Consider the following 21582-nt stretch of genomic DNA (forward strand, 5'->3'; position numbering starts at 1 on the left):
ACGTCAAGAGCAACTGCAGCTCATTAGATTTCAGTAAAGACCAACCAAAGACGATCGACACCAAGACCAAAGTAGATAGCTAAATATTTTCTAGAATTTTCAAGAGTTTAAGTTAAATTATGTATTTCTTATGTGCTATAAAATAAAATTGATGTTGCATTATTTGATTTGTGAGAATGAAATTGATTCGAAAGATACACATCTTAGATGAATATAATTATATATATTAAATGTATATATCTCCTTACATTCTTTTTTTTCTCTCATGATTTAATATTTGTATCATCTAATACAATTTTTTTAGAAAAAAATACATGGAAATAACATTTGTTGAGTTGTTTAATATATATTCTAGAACATAATAAAACCTCAAAAGGTGAACGATCATGGGAATTTATTTCAAACTTTCACGTAAAGATTTTAAAGTGGCATTTAATTATACATATGGTCACTCTATAAACTGCAAAATCAAGGGGAACTTGAAACATCAGCAGGCGGCACTCCGGGAAACCCAGGCGTTGGCTGGAAGGGAAACGGAGGGAAAGAGATTGGAAAAGGTGGCGGTGGTGGCGGAGCTGATGGAGTAAAACCAGGTATCGGCGGCAGCTTAAAAACCGGCGGTGAAGGCGGTGCAGGTAAAACTGGAGGGAGAATAGTTGGTGGAGGAGAAGGAAAAACTGGCGGAAAAATCGACGCCGGCGGAGAAGGAACAACGGGAGGAAGTAAAGCCGGCGGCGGCTGAAGAGGGTTCGGAGGAATTATAGGTGGGTTGAGCGGATTTGGCACAAATGGAATATTGGAAGTTGCAGGCTGATTTATCTCTTCATCAGATAATTGAAGGGACTTTATTGCGGTTTCTTTAGCAGGTACAGGTGGTAAATACGGAATCCTGGGGAGTGGCGGCAGTTGGGGGAGCTGTGGCAGCGGTGGCAGCCGTGGAAGCAGAGGAAGCGGTGGGAGATGGCCTAAAACAGGTGGATTATACGGCGGATCTTGAACTGGTTGCAAAAATGCGGGATCATTAGCGTTTAAAACCATCGAAGATTTGTCGTCATCAACACGTTGTTTCTTGAAATTCCAGATTCTTGGTTTCTGATCGCAAATCTGTGGCTGATTCAAAGGCTTGAATGTGAAAAACCCCGCAGAGAAAATGTGCACGCCTTCTTTTCTTGATTTAAGGTTCAACAACGTAGAAGTTGCGGTTGCAGCCACAGCACAGTAGGGTTCATTGCTGCTGATAAGTTTCACGGAACACCCCTTGATTTTCTTGACATGTTTGCTCACAGGGAAAGGGAGATTAACTTTGAATTCTCCATGATTATCCTGTTTTCACTTCTCGCCGAAAACTCGGACTTGATCTCAGTGTTCTTGCATTCTACCGCAACAGTTGCACCTAAAAACACAACATGCAAAAAATTTAATCAAAGTCCACCTTCGACATCCAGCCGGAAATCGAAAATTTTATTTTAATGAAGGAGTTGTATATGAAATGAGACCTTCAATAGCGCGGCTGGCTTTGGGGAAATCCTGGTGGAAGCATGTATCACAGTACACAGTTCCAACAAGAACAGCAGATGGAAGCTTCTTCTGATTCTTGGATTCTGAGCAGTTGACACTAAAAGCAAAACTAAGAAAAATCAGTGCCCAAAACAAAGACATTATGAAACATAAAATCAGCTGTATAAAACTGAATCAAAGTATTGATTAATTTGCAAGAGAAAGGTTTTGTAAGAGCTGCTAAAATTCCTCTAAATATATATTTTGTGATGGGGGAGATGCATTATGTGTTGCCCAGTGTTATCTTTTTATATCAGCAAAGAATTAGAGTGGGTCTTTATGTCATTCATGAAGAAACAAGTAAACAGCAAACTTGCAGCAATTATTAGTAGGTATTAAGCAGATTGGCATGCACAGAAGGTATCAAAGATGATACTATACTTAAAATAACTTCTTCAATTTTGATTTTTTATCACTTAAGTTTCAAAAGTTGGATTCTGATACACTAATTCTTAATTTTCGACTAATTTGATCAAGTAGATTAAATGACCAAGACTTGAAAAAAATAAAAGTTAGTGCTTCAAAACTAACTTTTAAAATATAATAAACCATAACCCAAAATTAGGGACCGAAAAGTTATTTTCCTTTCAAATATTCCTTCATTAGTTAATTTGCTGATTGAGAGTTGGGGTCCTAGTTAGCTCACGAGATGCTCAAAGCTCTCACAAAGTTCATGCGTCTCATGTCTGGTTTCACATCCCAAACGAAGGTGTAGGTTACATTTGCATGAATTTGCTCATCAATTTTTTGCCTATAGAGTACTGCATCATGTGATTTTGCTGTGGTACTCCAGTTTTGGTAGGATATAGATAGAGAGTAATGCTAAAAATAATTATTTTTCGAGTCATTTCAAATGAAAAACTCGATCAGCAAAAACTTATGTGAGACGGTCTCACGGGTCGTATTTTGTAAGATAGATATCTTATTTGAGTTATCCATGAGAAGATATTACTTTTTATGCAAGGAGTATTACTTTTTATCGTGAATATCGGTACGGTTGACTCGTCTCACATATAAAGATTCGTGTGACCAGTATCACAAGAGACCTCCTCATTTATTAAACAAGAAAACTTCATCGTATTTTATGGTAAATTTGTGGATCTATGAGTTTGTGCCATCTGTGGCACAAAATTCTGATTTTGAAGAGTACAAGTGGTTGACACCCGTCATTTTTTTTTCTCGGGAAGTCTATTTGTTCACGGGTTCAAATGTATCAATAATTCCCTTTCGCAAATATATATACATATATTTATCTATATCTTGTCTTGATTTGTATCCTTTGGTTTCTGGTCTGACTCCGACCACACAACATATTCTCTTTAATATCTAAGATATAATACGCAACGTTGCATTAATGATACAGTCCGACCTTATCGGAGTTTTTAAAAATAATAGAGATGGGGACTTTTTTTTTTAGTTCACGAGTTTGCTTAGTCTAGTATTCATAGGAGATATTTGCTAACTATTTTAAAATAGTAGACTTTCTTGGAATAGATTTCTACTGATTTTGTAGAATCTCATAAATTTTATAGAATCATGTACATTTATTTTGCAAACTTTTAATGATATTTGTAAAAAATTAATAGAGCCTTATGTATTTTGTGAGTAGGTCTGAGACGGTCTCAAGAATCAACTCTATCCGATATTCACAATAAAAAGTAATACTTTTAGCATAAAAAGTAATATTTTTTCAAAGAGTATTAATTTTTCATTGATGAACTAAATAAGAAATATGTCTCATAAAATACAATCCGTGAGACCGTCTCACACAAGTTTTTGTCGTCTTTGCTAATTTGTAATTGTGGTTTTTTTAATACTTTTTTTGCAGTAACAAATTCAATGTGAAGACCTACAGAATAAGCAAGTTAAGATATTTACAATAAATATTATAATTTTTTTTATTATGTAGTGTGATAAAAAATTTTAAATTTCGTTAAGTTTTGTGACCAGAACTCGAAAATAAATTGAACATGTTAATAATTTGATTTTAAACTATTATTAGTAATAAAAAAAAATATGTTTTAAAAAAATCCAAAGAAAATGAAAAAAGAAAAAAATATGAATTAACTAATGTTTGTACTGATATTATTTTTAATAGAAATTAAAGTGAATATGTAAGTTTGAAATATTTCCTGACAATTTTTGAAATTTTATAGTTGTATATTAGGCTTTAAGTCTTGTATTTAATAGAATTTCATAAAATGTGAATATCTTTATACTTTTGTAGAATTTTGTAAAGTCGAGTTTGAATATCACATGACTTTTATAACATTACGCTAAATATAACTAAAATTTTATAGAATATATAAAAATCTAGATTGAATATATCTATATTTTTAAACTCTAAACCCAAAATATTTTTTTTAGTATATTTGAAATCCAAAAATCTTGTCGAATCCAATGAGATGGGCCTCATTAAACCGAGTTTGGTGAGATCTAGCTCGATATATTTTTCTTTTTCAAAAAAATTATATTTTATATATTTACTTCCCATGTATATTTTTATAATTCTACAGTCGAAGATTTTTAAATGTATATATTCTATCAATTTACTTTATTTTTATTTGATTAATTTATAATAAATATAAAAAATAACTCAGACTACTAGAACGCAATTCAATTTGGACCGATTTTTAATTGGGTTATTTGCCTTGATGTCAATCTGATCCAATAGAAAATTGGGCACAGCATTTTGTCCCCCGTCCAGGCCCAACATTTTATTCAATGTCCAAATAAAATTGTGGAACAAACAAGATTCCTTGGACAATAACACCACAATTAATCCATGAACCGAAAGTTGTAATAATGTCGAAGGACACGACTCAGGAAGAAATTTGCCATTCACGACCCCGAAGCTGTAATCTGCCCCTTTATTTGTTTGAAAAATGCCACCAGTTTCTCCCTGTCCGGAAGATTTTCCTTAATGACAAGCTGTTGCCTGAAACTGATGGCCCACTCGCACAATCTAGGCAGACTGTTTGGCTCCATGATCCGCAACCCAACAACTTCTTGCACGGCTTCGAGCCAGTGGGCGAGCCACCCAAATGACAAGTCCACCAATCCAATCCTATCTCCGCCGAAGAATTTCTTGCCTGCCAGCAGCGCCTCATCTTGGATGATTCTCAGAGTTTCCAACACTTGTTCTCCCGTCTTTTCTCTATCCTCTTCAGAAGATAGAAAGAAGGCGAAAAAGATTGGCATCTGCGAATCAAGAAAGTTCAAAAACTTAATCTTTGAAATGGAACTGGGTTCGATAATCATTTTTTATCACCTTCTGCTGCCCAAAATCGATCCAAAAACGAGCGAGGGCTCTGTCAGAGGGATCTGCAGGCATCAAGGGGTTTTCACTATCTGGCCATGTTTCTTCTATGTATTCGAGGATCACGGCAGACTCTGCCACGGCTTTGCCGCCGTGAACGAGCACCGGAACTTTCTTGTGGACGGGGTTGTGCTCCAAGAGGGCAGCACTCTTGTTGCGTAGATCTTCTTCAATGTACTCAAATGGCACTCCCTTGAGCTTCAGCGCCCATATCACTTTGTAAACATAAGAGCTCGTCCAAAATCCGTGGAGAGTTACTTTGGATTCTTCCATGGAAAAAGGAAAATGAACGAGTCTGGGGCAGCTCCGGATCTCCTTCTCTGATTTTCTTGAAATTTATTTTTGCTCATGTAGTATGATTGACTTCACTCTACCTTAAAATATACTGTCACGCCCCGAGCCCAGGCTCGCGGCTGTGTGACGGCACGATGGACTTCTATAGCAACTACTTCGTATTCGTCCTCGCTTTACGAAAATGATTAACCCAAGTTGCTATAAAAGTCCATTGTAAGTCATTATAAACTCATTTTAAATCTTTGATTTTTTCGATGTGGGACAAGGGTATCACAATCACCCCTCCTTCAGAACGCGACGTCCTCGTCGCGCCCTGATCCCTCGATTCACCAGCACCGAGAATCTAGAGGTGGCTCCTACAGGTTCAAGATGTGGCTCCCGTCATGTAGCACTTTGCCCCGCAGGTTCAAGAGGTGGCTCCCATGCACGTAGCACTTTGCTACGCATAGCACTTATTTCCCGGTGTTCCATGCCGGTAACCGGCTCTGATACCATTCTGTCACGCCCGAGCCCAGGCCCGCGGCTGCGTGACGGCACAATGGACCCCTATAGCAACTATTTCGTATTCGTCCTCGCTTTACGAAAATGATTAACCCAAGTTGCTATAGAAGTCCATTGTAAGTCATTATAAACTCATTTTAAATCTTTGATTTTTTCGATGTGGGACAAATGTATCACATATACCATATAAAAACATAATTTTATTACGACGCATAACTTCTGTATCTCATATTTGACTATTTCTTTTTTTTCCAAATTTTAAAGATAATTAAAAATTGTTTTTTTCCCCTTGAATATGACATATAAATTAATTTAAATATTTATTTAAACTTAAAATTATTTGCACGAAAATCATGCGTGCATGTGTGAATTGCTAGTATGAATAATAATGTGTAGCCGCAGAGAGTTCCATGGTCGCTGTCTGGTGGGACTTAGAGATCGAATGAACAAATCATTTTAATATTTCTTTTATATAAAAGAAATGGAAGTGGTTATTTATATTATTTTATTATTTGTTTTATTTACATATCTAATCAGTTAAACAGCTTGAACTATTTTATCAATAAAAAAAACACAATTGATAGAGATTACAGTTTTCTCCGATGGGAAAAAACCAAAATAGAGCGAGTTTGGAGACTAATTTTTGAATACTGAAATAGTTCAGAACGAGTACGATGATACTATCATAACTTATGAACGGTAAATATGTTCTGATAATAATAATAATAGTCATAATAAGATAGGGTTCGAGGATGCGCACATTTCTATTATTATTTTTGAAACGAAGATGAAGACGGATATACTGATTTAATCCTCTTGTTGAGTTCAAGTTCGAGGACCCGAACCCCAACCCAAAAGAGATGGGGATGACTAAGGGACATGGATACAGTTTTCGGAGTGGTGATAGGAATGTCAAACGCGTCTCCGTCATCCTGTTGTCATTTTATAGACGATAAAAATGAGATTCTAAATTTAAAAATAATGATAAGATAACAATATTTTTTTATATTTCAAATGTAAAACTTGAGTTGTACCGAACATTTAACTAGTTGATGGTTTAAAATTTCTATTTAAACAAATCAATGGATGTATTGTTTGGATCTTGGCCGTATTTTTGTCAGCACACACAATCCTGTTGCCACACACACAGAGGTAGGGGTTTTCCACTTTCCATAATAAACCACGTACTTCTAATACAGATCTTTCAGTGTTGCTTCACAAGTTCGTCTCTGAAACTCTAGCAAGAAGCTTAACCCTCCTGAGGTCCCGGGATTTTGCGCTCCTTCGCCGCTGAGAGCCCAATAAGCTGTTGTCCGCCGAAGAGATGGGCGGCGCTGGTGAAGTAATCGTGGATGAAGAGAAAAAGCAGAACGGTACCCCTGCAGTGGAGCCATTTGATCTCAATGATTTCACCGTGATTAAAGAAGGGAAGGCTGAAATCTTAATGCACACCAAAAATCTAGTTTTTTTCAATAAAGCCCAGGTGCCTTGTTAAATCTTGTGTTGCTGTTTCTTCTTAAAGATTGTGTTTTTTTCGGTTATTGATCTATATTTAGTGGACGGGAAGCTAGTTGTTTGCAACAATGATTTATTATTCTATTATTCTTAATGGATTTAAGGTTGTATTTGGAGCTGAATTTGATATCAATGGATTTTGATTATTGTTGTATGATTAATAACTAAATAATAGATAAAATTTTAAATTCATACTTTACAGTTTGCACGTTAAATTAACAGAGAGCTTGAAATCCATACCAGTAAATATTAAATACTATATAAACATATAAGTTGATGATTTCAAGATTATGGTGTCGTTTTTTTTAATTAAAAAAGTACACTTCATAAATCCAAATGCAACATCATATTTTATGTCCCTTGATTAATTATTTGAATTACCTCGGGGTTTCTTTCAGGCTTAAGTAATTTGTGAAAACTTTAAAGTTTTTACTCTTGCTTTCGTGAGTGATCATATAATTTCTGGGAGGATATTGCGAACTGGAGTAACTTCAATGCTCAATTGCTTTAATTACCTTACTTTCCTTATTTATGATCATATTATTGATATAATCTGAGGTTTGCATTTATAATAATTATGACAGGTTAACAACAGAGACATGTCTATTGCGGTTTTGAGAACATTTATATCAAAACGCAGACAAGAGCATGAAGCAATGCTATCCAAAAAAATGAAAACTAAACCCAAGGTTGCAGAGGAGCCTTCTGTTGAGCTGAAAGTTATTACAGATTCCGTTCCTCATAATGGGGAAGATAATGTAGAGTGCGAAGTCTCCGAAGAGATATCACAAGAGGGACATTGCGGCATCTCTGAAAATCCAGCTGCTAATTACCTGGGGAACATCCGGAGAGGCTCCAAAACTTGTTCTTGAGGTTTTTTGTCATTTCATTTTATCGTTTTGCTGAATTTTCTTTCAAGAAATCACGTATGGTATGATCATTCAATCAGTGTTTGTGTAATAGTGTTTTACATGAGTGCTGCAATTTTCAATTCACAGGCGTTGTCGGCCTCTGGACTTAGAGCCTTGAGATATGCCCTGAAGTTGATGGAATTGGTCAAGTTGTGGCCCTGGACAATGACAAAGGCGAGTTCATTCATTATATATAGAAAAGGAAAGCAAGCTAAGGTGGAAGACCTATTTTTATTGTTGGTCGATTTAAATTTTGTGAAGGGATATTAATTTTTGCAGATGGGGATATTTTTTCATTTGACATACCCATACGTGTACTCTGCGTCCTCATACAACCATGCACATTTTACTGCCAGGAGAGTCTATACTATTCCTAGATAGAAGCTGCCCATCACTTCGGCACCATTGATTTTGTGAGCCCCTCATAAAAATTATGAAGGACCAACATCATTTTTAGAATCCAATGGCTATGATTTAGCCACACCATAGGGGGTGAATTTCACCCTTGTAGCATAGATTAATCTATCATGAATCATGGTGCGATCTAGTCAAATGCTAATATTACTCCTCCTTTTGCAGCATCTGTGGAAGCTTGCAGGAGAAATATAAACTTTAACGGTTCAATAGCACGCTTGAAGGTGGAATCCCAGCTTGCTGATGCTCGAGTTTACATGCTTACACATCCAAAAGAATTTGATGTGGTATGCTTAATAATTTCATCAAAAGACAAATTCTTGGGTTGCATGCATTTACTGATTTAGAAACAGGAGGTTTGCAAAATTAGTTTGTCAGTCATATGATAAGGATAGTACTTGCCCGGCTATATAGTGGGAAAGGATACAGATACAGAAAAGAAAAGGCCTATCACGGTTACACAAGCAAGAGAGACAACATTTCTCAGTTAAAAGTGATCACTGATAGCATTTGAAATGAATTAGGGGTATCATATGGAGAGTTTTTGAAGATAGTCCAACAATCCCATAAAATTGACCTAAATATATTTTGAGCAATTATAATATTGGCAATTTAATCAGTATTCGAGCACCACATTTATGATGTTTTCTCCACAATCTGTGCCATCTTTACAAAGTACATCACTCCAGGCTTGGCTTTTGTTTCTGGCCAATGTTTTGGTATTTCGTAGCTGTTTAAATTCGTTGGACTTCATTTATTTATTTTTTATTCTATTTTGGTGAGATACACTCTCTGCTCCCTTTGTCATTTTTACAGGTTGATCTTGACCCTTATGGTTCACCATCTGTCTTCCTAAACTCTGCTGTCCAATCGGTTGCAGATGGTGGGATATTGATGTGCACAGCAACTGATATGGCTGTGCTGTGTGGGAGCAATGGTGAGGCTGGCTATTCCAAGTAAGAATTTTCAATCATCGAACTTGTATCTTTGTGACCTCAAAAAGTAACCATGCCTAATTACTCGACTTGTGTGGAGTAGATATGGCTCTTACCCGCTGAGAGGAAAATACTATCATGATATGGCTTTGAGGATCCTTCTTGCATGTATTGAGGTATGATTTTTACATGACCTTCATGTTTATTATTTAGGTCCAAGGCTATTTCTGAAAACAGAAAGCTGTGATCCTAAATTTTGTATCAACTCCGTCTTTTGCTTACTTTACGTGTTTGATATTATTGGTTTTCATTTATCTCGGTTTTTGGTTTTTGTTGTTTGGCTTGGTTATCACTTGATTGACTACAAAGTGATAATAGTTGTTTTATCCGATGACCTTAAACGGCTCCTTTATTATCTCAGTCGTGAAGTGTATGTAACATACAATTTTACTAAAGATGAAAATCGTGTTCAAGTTGCTGATGTACACTCGGACAACTTCTTTATATCAAGGAAGTAAGACTTCAACGGGGTCCATGTGAAACACTATCTTTATTCGATTAGCAATTTTACTTGTTGCCTCATGAGCTTATATTCCATAATATATTTAAGCAGTTATTTTACTCTAAATTCTCTTTAGATAGTTGATATAGCTGGTTTTGTGTTTCTCCCATCATGCTGTTCTTTCTGGCCTTCTGATACATTAAATATTCTTTTGGAATACAGAGCCATGCAAACCGTCACAAGAGATGCATTGTTCCTATTCTATCTGTTCAAATGGATTTTTATGTACGAGTTTTTGTTCGAATATACAGGTTAGAGTTTCTCCTTCAAGATTGTCGATCAGTATTGCCGGGTGATTTGACTAACAATCTGTGTAGTATTGTCTATTTTATGGAATTATTGCTTACAGTTCAGCAAGTGCAATGAAGAACACTCCTTTGAAGCTCTCATATGTTTATCAGTGCACTGGCTGTGATTCTTTTCATCTTCAGCCAATTGGAAGGACTGTCTCTAAGGTGTATAAGACTTGCCTATCATTTGTTCAACGTAATTTATCACCACGTGATGCTATGCAATTTGTTTCTTGAATAATGTGCATGAAATGATGTTTTTTCCCTTGTTTGTTCCTCTAGAATAACAATGTGAAATACCATCCTGGATTTGGTCCTGTTGTTCCCCTAGTGTGCAGCGACTGCGGCAAGAAATACAACATGGGTGGGCCTATATGGTCTGCCCCAATCCATGATCAGGAATGGGTGACTTCAATTTTGGCAGATGTTAATTCTGCGCAAGATAATTATCCTGCTTGTGATAAGATTTCAGCTGTATTGACTACAATTTCAGAGGTATTCCACCTTTTCTTGGCAAAATTTTGATTGGATATAGTTGGTTGAGGTTTACATATTACTAATGAAACTAGCTACATATCCCTTTGTTGATTATTGCAAGATTGTAGAAATACATTTCAAATAGCGTGGATTACTTGTCTTTGTTAATGGTAATCAACCATCCCATTATGGGAACAGCCATTGCATGGAATTGTTTTAATGCTTTAATCTTGGATGTGTTTCTTGAAACCCGAGCATAAATAAGGTTTTCTTGTGCCTTCTGAGTCACCTAGAGCATCTTTTTAGTTGAACCCTTCTAGTCAGTTGATTTTCAAAATCCCAAAAACCTTTCAAAAGGAAGAATTGTGGTTTATTTCAAATTTACATTTGGTTTATGATCTTTAAAAAGTTTATATTTGTTCCTGACATCACGTAGAAGTTACAAAGTTCTGAAAGATTTGAGTTGAGATATTTTGCTGCATTCATTATTTTCAGTATTTCCAAATATTGTGTAGAAACGAAGAATTTGCGAGCTAATTTATACCCGTAATTTGTTGTTTGTTCTTACATGGTCCTGATCCATTTTACAGGAATTGCCTGATGTCCCTCTGTTTTTGAGTTTGCACAATCTGTGTGCAACATCGAAATGCACATCTCCTTCAGCAGTTATATTTCGTTCGGCAGTGATCAATGCAGGGTATCGTATATCTGGAAGTCATGCCGATCCCCTGGGATTAAAAACAGATGCTCCCATGAATGTGATTTGGGACATTATGCGCTGCTGGGTAGGCATAGCCTAGCATATTTCCATACTCATGCAAATACACTGCACATAATTAGTTATCTTCGGAAAAGATGGTTTCACATTTTTGAATTCTCGATGCTTTGTGCGTAATTTGATGTCATCCGTCTATTTAGGTCAAGAAGCATCCTGTGAAAGCTCAGCCACACGATCAGGCCGGAAGTGTAATCCTTGCCAAGGAACCTGTTTTGCTGGTAATCAACGCCACCCTCCCACTATTTCGAATCTATAAATACCTCCCCTCATCGTTTGCGCTTATCTATAATAAGCTTTAGATAACATTCAATTTAACTGAAAAAATAATTCCCCAATAGTGAGAAGCATGTAAAACTTTATTGTACCGTTGTTACTTGCAGGCTAATTTTGCACGAGCTGTTGCTTCCCTTAGCAAGTCTAAGGTGAACAAAGTTGCTAGATTTCTTCCAAATCCTGAGCGGCATTGGGGTCCTAAGCTGAGGGCCGGTCGTAAGATCACTAGCAAGCACCTCTCTCTTCTTGGCGCAGAAGCAGTCAACCGACTAAATAATCATAACGAAGAAGACGAGAACCCAAGCAAGCGCATCAAGACTGAAGGTTGTACTCCTAATTCGTGACTTAAAAAGGCGTATGCTTATCATTTGTTCTGGGCCTATAGTAACTTTGATGCGAGGAATAACCATATAGTCACTTTTTATCTGTCCTCGGCTGCATTTTCGTTGCTTCATTTTCAATTTTTTTGTATAGCTTGTATTAAAAGTTGAGTTATTTTGTTCGGCGTCTTTGGTCTCCTGCCAGAGTGGTTATGCTCTTTGAGAATCACGTTCGCGGGACTTTAGATAAGTGATGTGGGAAAATCAAAACATATCTTAAAAAAATATTCATTTGGATGCAGCAAACGGAGATTTGATCTAGGATACCATCTCAGTTTGTAAGAACAGTCAAAATTTAACTTACATAAAACAATGTCTATGACCACAACTCATGGAGATTAAATCAAACAAATTCGAATACCGCACACTTTTCGACTAAACATTAACTAAGAGAAAACATATATGTAAAAGTTATTAGAAGTCTGATTCAACGATGCTCGCAGTTCCCCACTTCAAGTAACCTCGTTTACTTGGCCTTGACCTTTACAGGGTTGAGCTCATCCCAAGCTTCAATCCATGTCTCCATTGCATCTGCCAACTTCACAAAATAAGGGTCTACTTCTCCAAGCTTTTCCCTCACCTGTTTAGAAAGTTCAAGGTAACACTTTTGCACAGTGGTTGAATCCTTCGAAAGCGTGGCGGATTGGAAGAATGGGATTATTTCTTCTTGCCAAAAGATTCCTTTGTACTCCTTTTTAAGATTCACAAACGGGTTGCTAGCTTTGCTGTGCCAGATGTAGGGGAGCCCTGTTTTCACTCCCAATCCCAAATGATCACAGATAACCTGCAAGATAATCAAGAACAAGAAAACAATAATCTGAATATCCAGCGTGCTTGATTGCCTGAATAGAATAGAAGTCTTGGTTCTGTAACTACAAGCTGACTACTGTCAAAAAATATCGTACCTTAATACACCAGCCTGCCCACATGTCGTCGTATCGCCCAATGGGTTGGCCGTCACCCATGAGTCCGAAGTACATTGCAGGGCCGATGAGGTCTCGATCAAATCCCAGGTTCATGCCACACATTGGAAAAAGGGTGCCTTTGGGTATAGTCAAAACGACATCAACGTACCTATATACACAGATCCCACAAGGCACGTCAAGAGAACTAATACAGCCTAGTTTTTCTGTTATAAATGCTATTATTACATATCTTGTTTCATGTACGTAAACGAATGTGACTGAATGGCTTCATACCTAGTGTTTCTCTCAAGAGGCTTGACAAGCTGTGTAGGAGCATCATAATCAGGGATGTTCAACCAGAGGCCATGAGAAACAGCCGTTGGAACACCCTCTCGGAGACTGAAAGGGTATCCACGCACAAAATCCGCGCCCTCCCGGAAAGGATCATACAGTGTGTTGAAGAAATGTGGAGTTGACGGGGAAAGCAAATTTTTGATGTGTTGTTCGAGGGCGTTGATGTCTTTACCAGACGGATCTTTCGCAACCTACACAATTCACCATCAAATATAGGTAAAAACTGCTGGTGCAGGTAAGGCCTAATAGATTTCGCTACCTACATCTAATGCACCTGAAACATAATAGAAAAGATCACGCGGAGAAGGTCAAAATAACATGTTCTTGCATGTCACTCAGTGTACTAATCGTATAAGGTTATTATGTCCTCTTTATGTAACGAGGGCATTCGTTGTTCACTTACAAAGCAGTCATCATCAATGGTGTATATATACTTCTTCTTGGAGACCATGTATCCGAAGCAACGGCAAGCAGAGTCCTTGAAGGAAATGCATGAGGCTTTGGGGCCAAGGATCTTATTAATGTCGTTCCGATTGTAGAGTTCGTAGTCGAAGCCATCTGGGACCTTGATTGTCTTTGAAGGGTCACCATCTTGAACTATGATCAAGTGGTACGGCTCAAAGAATGGCCTCCACATCTCCAAGAAATCAAGGTTTCGGATCGTCGGTATCACGATGTCGAGCTCATCTTTCAACGGCGGTGGTGCGGTGGTGGTCATGTCTGCTGACGGTGGAGGGAATAGAGAAATGGAGGTAAATGGTGGTGGTGGTGGGCGTTACTAAGTTGTCACACTGCTTTTGTCCATTATTATAGATTAAGGGGTACGTGTTTGCACGTGCGACAGCGGTGGGATAGGCACGTGTGGAGGGTATTTAATTCGGAGATTAATTTGAATGGTAGGGGAATTGTTCAAAGAGGTAGTTGACCTATGTTTTTGGGAGACCTCGCGTTAATGTTCTTTTCTTTTTCAGGTAGTTGTTTTTTTTAGAAAATTACTATTAGTTTTTATCATACTTATTTATATTTCTCAATTTATAAGGTGGAATTATAGAATGGAAGTTTGTAATAATAGATATAAATAGAAATGAGTAGGTTTTTTACAAATTTTTATCTGTGAGACGGGTTAACTCTATTGATATTGAATAGAAAAGCAAAAAGAGCAGAACAAACGAAAGGAATTTTGGAATGCTTTTCTGTATATTGATAACCCAGTCATTTACAAGAGAATTTATACAAAGAGTTAGTATTCATCTATACGTAACAAACTAACAAATAAAAGAATCAATTCTGTTAGTTGGTTAAACATTCCAACATTCTACATTCTTCTAGAATTAATCCACACATGTGAACTCAAGCATGTGAGTAAGAATGTGATGACGTGGTCCTTGATGCACACGTATTACTTGACTTGCCCCCGCAAGCTCAGCGACGGATTTAGTACGACGCTAAGCTTGGACCGGAACTTGTTAAAGCTGGCAGCGGATAAGGGCTTGGTGAGAACATCTGCAATTTGATCACAAGATGGAACATGACAAACAGTTAGAGCTTTGGACATAACTTTTTCCCGAACGAAGTATAAGTCAAGCTCAAAATGTTTTGTCTTGGAGTGTTGAACAGGATTGGCACTAAGAGCAATGGTACTCAGATTATCACACCAGAGAGTTGGAGTATCATCCAGAGGAACATGTAGTTCTGTTAGGAGTGACCGTAGCCAAAGCAGCTCAGCTGTAGCATGAGCCAAACTCCGGTATTCAGCCTCTATACTAGATCGAGAAACAACTTGTTGTTTCTTGGAACTCCAAGCAATGGGAGAGTGACCGATGAACCAGCAGAAGCCAGAGGTGGAGCGTCGATCATCCGGATCATTGCCCCAGTCAGCATCACAAAAACCGCGGAGAGATAATCGAGCACATGTAGTAAGATGAAGCCCAAAGTGAAGAGAACCAGCAAGATACCGAAGGATCCGTTTGACAGCTTTCCGGTGTGTGTGAAGAGAATTGTGCATAAATTGGCAGACCTTGTTTACACTGAAGGCTATGTCTGGCCTAGTAATGGTGAGATATTGCAGGGCACCAACTGTACTTCTATATAGTTTGGCATCATCAAACGGATCACCTTCCTTGGTTGTGAGTTTGAGATTGGTAATCATAGGAGTTGGTAGAGACTTAGCACCACTCATTTTCGTCTTGAGAAGAAGATCCTGCACATATTTGGTTTGACAGAGGAAAAGCGAATTATCTGAGAGCTTGGAGACTTCAATACCCAAGAAATAGGATAAGTTGCCTAGATTCTTGAGGGAAAACTGTCTGTCCAACTTACTGATGAGAGTAGCAATTGTATGATTGTCACTTCCTGTAACAATTATGTCATCCACATAGACAAGAACATAAATAATAGAGTTAGAGCAGAACCGTACAAATAGCGAGGGATCAGCTATCGAAGCAGAGAATCCCATTAGTTGTAATGTGGATTTGAGTTTATCAAACCAAGCACGAGGTGCCTGTTTAAGGCCATAGATAGCCTTATGTAGTTTGCAAACCAATGTGGCATCACCCTGCTTGTGTTCAAAACCCGGAGGCTGTTGCATATAAACAATTTCAGACAGAGATCCATTAAGAAAAGCGTTGTTGACATCGAGTTGATGAATGGACCATTGCTTGGTCAAAGCAATGGTAAGGACTAGGCGAATTGTAGTAGGTTTAACAACCGGGCTGAAAGTTTCAGAGAAATCAAAACCAGCCACTTGAGAGTAACCTTTGGCCACAAGTCGAGCCTTATGACGATTAATGGAACCATCTGCGTTAGTCTTGATTTTAAACACCCATTTGCACCCAACAATAGATGCATTAGACGGAGGGGTAACCAATGACCAGGTGTGATTGCGCATGAGGGCAGAGTACTCCTCACACATGGCCTTGTGCCAATCTGTACTTGATAAAGCATCTCGAAGATGAGCAGGTGTACCATCACTGGATTGGTGTGCCACGAAGGCCTTTGGTTTGAAGATTCCAGCTTTGGATCGAGTGACCATATGATGAGTGAGTATTGGTAATGGATCAGAGGTAAGCTGGTTATTTGGAATAGGGTCTGGACAACTATCATTGTGCAAAGAAGAATTAGAAGAAGCTTGGGCTGAACTAGGATTATCAGAAGATGCAGTAGACATGGTAGGGGAATGAGGGGAAATAGAGACAGGTGGAGTGGACAGCAACAAAGGGATAGAGGAACATGGAGGAGCTGCAGTGGAGATGGGGGTTTGAATGTGAGAAAAGGGGAAGACATTTTCATCAAACTTAACATGTCTAGTAACATAAATTCTCCCATCAGTACTAAGACACTTGTAGCCTTTGTGGTTGCTGCTGTATCCAATAAACGTACAGGGCTTTGAACGGAACTCAAACTTGTGAGAATTATATACTCGGAGATATGGAAAACATAGACAACCAAAAACACGAAGAAAAGTGTAATCAGGACTGATGTTAAAAAGCCGAGTGAGAGGGATATGACCAAGAGCAGCTGAGGGAGGTAATCGATTAATAAGAAAAACAGAAGTTGTAAAGGCATCGTCCCAAAAAGTAAGAGGCATGTGAGCTTGGGCAAGGAGGGATAGACCCATATCAACAATGTGACGGTGTTTTCGTTCCACAATCCCATTTTGTTGGGAGGTGTATGGACACGTAACACGATGATTAATACCCCACTTTTGGAGCAAAGGACCTAAGGCTCGAAATTCACCACCCCCATCTGTTTGTAGTGATTTAATTTAGTATTGCACTGAAGCTCAACATTGCTTTTAAAGGTTTGAAACACATGGAAGACTTCTGATTTTTGTTTGATAAAGAATATCCAAGTGAAACGACTATAAGCGTCAACAAAGCTAACATAATAACGATAACCATTGGTGGAAATTTTAGGAGCAGGACCCCAGACATCAGAAACAATTAATTGAAGTGGTTCGGAGTATACTGTGTGAGATGTGGGAAAAGGTAATACTCTTAGCATAAAAGTAATATTTTTTCATGGATGACCCAAATAAGATATCAGTATCACAAATACGACTCGTGAAACCGTCTCACATAAGTTTTTGTCAATAGAAATTGGGGGAGTGAGTTAATGAATAATAAATCCACCGGACATTGAAATTTCAAAATTTGAAATGACGTATCGGATTTGAGACCAAATCGTAACAAAACTTCTCCAAAACTTTTTAAATAAAATGGGAGAGGGGCATGATTCAATTCATTTAACATGGAGTACAAAATGTGGAAAGTAAATGTATAAAAAAAAAAGCACAAAACTTTGTAGCTTGTGTTTGGTTTTTTGCGACTTATGTTATCAAAATTTGGGCTCATTTTATATCTTGTGATTTCACGTCAAGGTTACGTCGTTGACACATCGAAAAAAACTAAAAATTCCTCGTAAGCAAATATAATGAATTGACATTGAAATTTGACAACCAACATAAATTACCAAATCACAATGAGACAAAATACAAAGCTAAAATACAATATTTCCTAATAAATAATTGCGATGACTTTCAAATATATTTAAGATTAATACCATTGTTCAAATTATTCCCCAAATCACATATCTTTTTTCATATCAAACTCATAATTCAATATGAATTTAAAATATTATTTGTTTTTTTTGTTAAAAGAAATGAGTACCCTTAATTTTATAAATATTAAAAATATATGTTTTTTCATAATATGATATACATGATATTATAACATTTCAATTCTCTATTTTTTTTATCTGAAGAAGCTAACAAGTCATGAATTTTGCAAAAACTAAAAATGAAATGAAAATCACACAAACAATTTAATCCCCAATTCAGTTGGGTCTAGGGCTGGAATTTTCACATTTGACTAAACCCTAAATATCCTAGATCCCTCGATAAATGGGATTTAAGAGGGTAGTTTTATCCCGATTTGGTAAAATAACAAAGCACCGATGCACTGGAGATCATCCCATTTGGTGACTACACGGTGGTGCTGCCAGCACCGGAGATGTTACTCGTGATCCGCGGTGGACCTCGCCGCAGGAAACACCTTCACTTTTTTTCAACCGAGTCCGTGGTTGATGACATGGTATTTATATTAATGTAATTTTCATGTAGCGTTAGCTTAATGTGAAATCAAACGGGTGGATGGATCATTTGCTGAATTATTAATCGAAAAATGGGTTTCAATTCTCTAATTCGTTGACCGTTGTGTTATCTGAAAAAAAGTAATGTACATCCCAAAATTACTCTAATCTACTGTGCTATTCTTCGCTCTGTACATTGTTATTTTAGATGGATTTAATGAGTGGAAATCTTAATGTGAAGTCCGTTAGGCGCTTCAACTCTTGGGAACTTCATCAACTTGTTTCCCCCAACTTCTTCCCATTTATATTTTGTCGCAAAATAATGAAGAAATGTTGATATTTCAGCCAATCCCAGTTCTTTTCCAGGGCACTGCCTCGTGCCTCCTCCGAAAATCAAGAAATGGTGTTGGTTTTCAAGGCCTTTCTCCTGCAATGCACGGCACAGTCTCAGGTAGTGCTTTTGTACGGTCTGATTTTATTTTGTTTTTCGTTAAATGCTTTATCTTTAGTTTGTATAGTATTTGAATAATTGAATCTGGGAGTTTCGCATACTAACCATCCATCTCCATGGATTGAATGTTAATGGATCGGGATACAATCGTGGATCATAGTTGACCTCTCTTGTGTACACGTATATTCTCCATCCTTTGGGGATGACGTATCCTGAAATGGGATCAAGCAGAGGTAAGCATTTGTAGCAACATTTGATTTCAAAACATAGCAAGATCAGGGCGGGTCAGCTATTTTGATGAACACGACTATTTAGAATATATTAGTGTTAATTGTGTTATCTTGAACTCTAGTATATTTTACTGTAAACTAGATCATATCACAATAATAATTTGTTCTCAAGAAACAGAAGGTGCCGACTTTGAGTTTCTGGCTGAAGTGAGAAATTGCAGTTGGAGATTTGAGATTGCTTCTTTCTTATCCACAATTATGAACAAAATAATTCATTTGGACAGAAGAGGGGACACCAATGGAATGTCTTGGGTTGGAATGGTAGGTTTTCCATGTGGATCTTGATAGGGTGTGGGGTCCATTAAGTAAGATGATCTCTTGACTCTTATTCTATCATCGCCTAGGCATGCAACTGCTACTTTTATAAAATATTTTAACACAGTAAATCTTGATTTATTGTCTACAGTTAAAAATTATTTTTTTAAGAAAGGGCAGTAAAGTAGAACATGTTATGATAAAAATTACAAAGAACACAGAAAGGCATTAAATACACAGTCAAAGGAGTATACATACCATTTATTTCCATATCTGTAGTCGTTTTCCTCAAAACTCCATTGACTATTGTAGCCAATCTTGATGTCTCATATATCACCTGCATCAAGAATATCAGGAAAAAAAGGATCAGCTCCCTGAAAATTTATCCCGCTAAACTTATCATGCGAGAGTTTACATTACTTACCGCACGTGTGAAACGCATTGATTTGTAGTCATCGTAATCAATAGGGTCCTCTGGTTTTTTCTTTTCCCTGATTGCCATATGTTCTTTCTGTAAATTTGCAATTGAGTTATTATAATGGGATTTGTCTAACTACTCAAGCACATACTTTGAGCTCAAACGTTTTACACTAACCCTTAATTCTTCAAGTACTTTTGGATGATCATGGAGGTACTTGACAGCCATCATAGAAGTAGTTGAAATGGTCTCATATCCAGAATACAAGATTGTGATTATTAAATCAATCATTTCGTCGTCACTTAACTTGTATTTATTCTCTTTGTGAAGAAGGTAACCAAGCATATCATACTGAGTTTCTCCACTGGCTCGTCTCTCTTCTACTAGTTTTCTCAATAAGCTTGTAATGTTACGCCTCGCCTGGAATCCCCGATGATAGTTTGAATTGGGAAGGTTAATAGGCAGTGAAAGAGTTCCCAATACAAGCTTGAAGAACTCAGGCATGAAATCGTGAGCTATTGAGTTAGCTTCATTACTTGCTATTTGCCTCAATGATGATAGAAACGCCATCTGAAATCAACATGGATATTATATTGTCAGAACTAAGAACAACGGAACACGGCAAAAAACAAGTCTTTCACCGGATCTTGAGTTTCTGAAACATACCTCTTTTGTTTTTTCTTGAATGTCTATGATCTTGCTATCCCAATCACTAAGATGGGATCTCATAAAATCATCGACTTTCGGCAGGAGTTGCTCTTTGATCATGGTGGGGGAGATAAGAGCAAGCAATGCCCCTCTCATGTACTTGTGCGCAGAGCCGTGGACTGCTGCAATATTGCATTTCCCCAATATGTCTAACATGGACTGAGGATATCCAGGTAGTAGCCCTTTCGCTTCGTTCACTAGAATGTATCTGTTTAGCTCTGGATCCATTGAAACAACCGTGGGACATCCCAGGATGTGGGACTTGAAGAAATTCCCATATCTGTCACAGCAGTAGAAGTTTTTCTAAGAATGACCAGAATCCGAACTATTTTTTACGAAACAAGAATGAGAATTGATAGGGAAAATGAATTTTGCAACAAGAACAGTGAAATCTACCTTGCTCTCTGGATTTTCATGAATCCTGGACCTTGTTTGAGAAACTCAGTAGTCTCTCCAAAAAGAGGCCACCCCATGGTACCTGGAGGCAACCCCTTCTTCCTGTATTTGAACTCATTCCATCTCAATAAAGCAGCACTCAAGATGCAGAGCCCCCAGAATACCCCTGCAAGTACTAGCAAGCCTGCCATTGTTTCTTCAGAAGAGCTCCAATAGTAAGAAAGAAAGAGATGGAGAGAGAAGGAGAGATATGATTTGCTCTTAGTTAATACTGCCTGATCATGAGTTCGTGCGGGTGCTTATATAGACAATATGAAACCAATAGGCGTATGGATGACAGAGAGACAGAGGTAGAAAGAGGCAGAATACGTCAAAATCGTGCACACTGCAATGGTAGGGACATCTTAAAACTTGGTGAAAAAAAGAAGGGTAAAACCATTTTGGAGATTGTTAAATTTAAAATGTATTTTGGACACGACCATATTATCAAGGGTATCTTTTTTTTTTTCAA

At 37.5% G+C, this 21582-nt stretch overlaps 5 protein-coding genes and 1 long non-coding RNA gene across 6 annotated transcripts; 2 read left to right on the top strand and 4 right to left on the bottom strand.

Annotated features, from left to right (window-relative positions):
* Positions 1-377: 377 nt before the first annotated feature.
* LOC140806224 (uncharacterized) lies at positions 378-1895 on the bottom strand. The gene is made up of 2 exons (XM_073162750.1): positions 1497-1895; positions 378-1393 (listed from the first exon to the last, which is right to left on the bottom strand). Exon 2 carries the CDS (start codon positions 1036-1038, stop codon positions 469-471), a length of 570 nt encoding a protein of 189 aa, XP_073018851.1. The 5' UTR covers positions 1039-1393; positions 1497-1895; the 3' UTR covers positions 378-468.
* A 2417-nt stretch (positions 1896-4312) lies between these two features.
* Positions 4313-5239, bottom strand: LOC140804817 (glutathione transferase GST 23-like). The gene is made up of 2 exons (XM_073160958.1): positions 4829-5239; positions 4313-4758 (listed from the first exon to the last, which is right to left on the bottom strand). Exons 1-2 carry the CDS (start codon positions 5147-5149, stop codon positions 4399-4401), a joined length of 681 nt encoding a protein of 226 aa, XP_073017059.1. The 5' UTR covers positions 5150-5239; the 3' UTR covers positions 4313-4398.
* Positions 5240-6769: 1530 nt separating this feature from the next.
* On the top strand, positions 6770-12732 carry LOC140806226 (tRNA (guanine(26)-N(2))-dimethyltransferase 2-like). The gene is given in 14 exon segments (XM_073162753.1): positions 6770-7154; positions 7771-8019; positions 8021-8059; positions 8185-8221; positions 8224-8271; positions 8677-8798; positions 9328-9467; positions 9550-9622; positions 10171-10259; positions 10358-10463; positions 10581-10793; positions 11366-11560; positions 11694-11771; positions 11934-12732. Coding segments are annotated over 14 exon segments (1785 nt in total). The 5' UTR covers positions 6770-6995; the 3' UTR covers positions 12171-12732.
* On the bottom strand, positions 12644-14258 carry LOC140806225 (probable UDP-arabinopyranose mutase 2). The gene is made up of 4 exons (XM_073162751.1): positions 13869-14258; positions 13406-13656; positions 13112-13280; positions 12644-12990 (listed from the first exon to the last, which is right to left on the bottom strand). Exons 1-4 carry the CDS (start codon positions 14181-14183, stop codon positions 12673-12675), a joined length of 1053 nt encoding a protein of 350 aa, XP_073018852.1. The 5' UTR covers positions 14184-14258; the 3' UTR covers positions 12644-12672.
* A 4021-nt stretch (positions 14259-18279) lies between these two features.
* On the top strand, positions 18280-21100 carry LOC140806229 (uncharacterized). The gene is made up of 4 exons (XR_012112459.1): positions 18280-18555; positions 18762-19004; positions 20718-20848; positions 20928-21100. It is a non-coding gene; the product is annotated as an uncharacterized lncRNA (long non-coding RNA).
* LOC140806228 (cytochrome P450 85A1-like) lies at positions 18568-21304 on the bottom strand. The gene is made up of 7 exons (XM_073162758.1): positions 21072-21304; positions 20634-20955; positions 20145-20537; positions 19974-20060; positions 19808-19886; positions 19110-19216; positions 18568-18980 (listed from the first exon to the last, which is right to left on the bottom strand). Exons 1-7 carry the CDS (start codon positions 21260-21262, stop codon positions 18768-18770), a joined length of 1392 nt encoding a protein of 463 aa, XP_073018859.1. The 5' UTR covers positions 21263-21304; the 3' UTR covers positions 18568-18767.
* Positions 21305-21582: the final 278 nt, after the last annotated feature.

This window comes from Primulina eburnea, chromosome 11 (assembly GCF_022965805.1).
Source record: "Primulina eburnea isolate SZY01 chromosome 11, ASM2296580v1, whole genome shotgun sequence".
Lineage (NCBI taxonomy): Eukaryota > Viridiplantae > Streptophyta > Magnoliopsida > Lamiales > Gesneriaceae > Primulina > Primulina eburnea.

Coding starts and splice junctions, on each gene's coding strand:
- LOC140806224 (XM_073162750.1), bottom strand. CDS start 1,038: ATGGTTTTAAACGCTAATGATCCCGCATTTTTGCAACCAGTTCAAGAT.
- LOC140804817 (XM_073160958.1), bottom strand. CDS start 5,149: ATGGAAGAATCCAAAGTAACTCTCCACGGATTTTGGACGAGCTCTTAT. Junction 4,759..4,828: donor TCGATTTTGGGCAGCAGAAG/GTGATAAAAAAT, acceptor CTTGATTCGCAG/ATGCCAATCTTTTTCGCCTT.
- LOC140806225 (XM_073162751.1), bottom strand. CDS start 14,183: ATGACCACCACCGCACCACCGCCGTTGAAAGATGAGCTCGACATCGTG. Junction 13,657..13,868: donor CCATTGATGATGACTGCTTT/GTAAGTGAACAA, acceptor TGAATTGTGTAG/GTTGCGAAAGATCCGTCTGG. Junction 13,281..13,405: donor CCTCTTGAGAGAAACACTAG/GTATGAAGCCAT, acceptor CTGTGTATATAG/GTACGTTGATGTCGTTTTGA.
- LOC140806228 (XM_073162758.1), bottom strand. CDS start 21,262: ATGGCAGGCTTGCTAGTACTTGCAGGGGTATTCTGGGGGCTCTGCATC. Junction 20,956..21,071: donor ATGAAAATCCAGAGAGCAAG/GTAGATTTCACT, acceptor CTGCTGTGACAG/ATATGGGAATTTCTTCAAGT. Junction 19,887..19,973: donor CAATGCGTTTCACACGTGCG/GTAAGTAATGTA, acceptor TTCTTGATGCAG/GTGATATATGAGACATCAAG.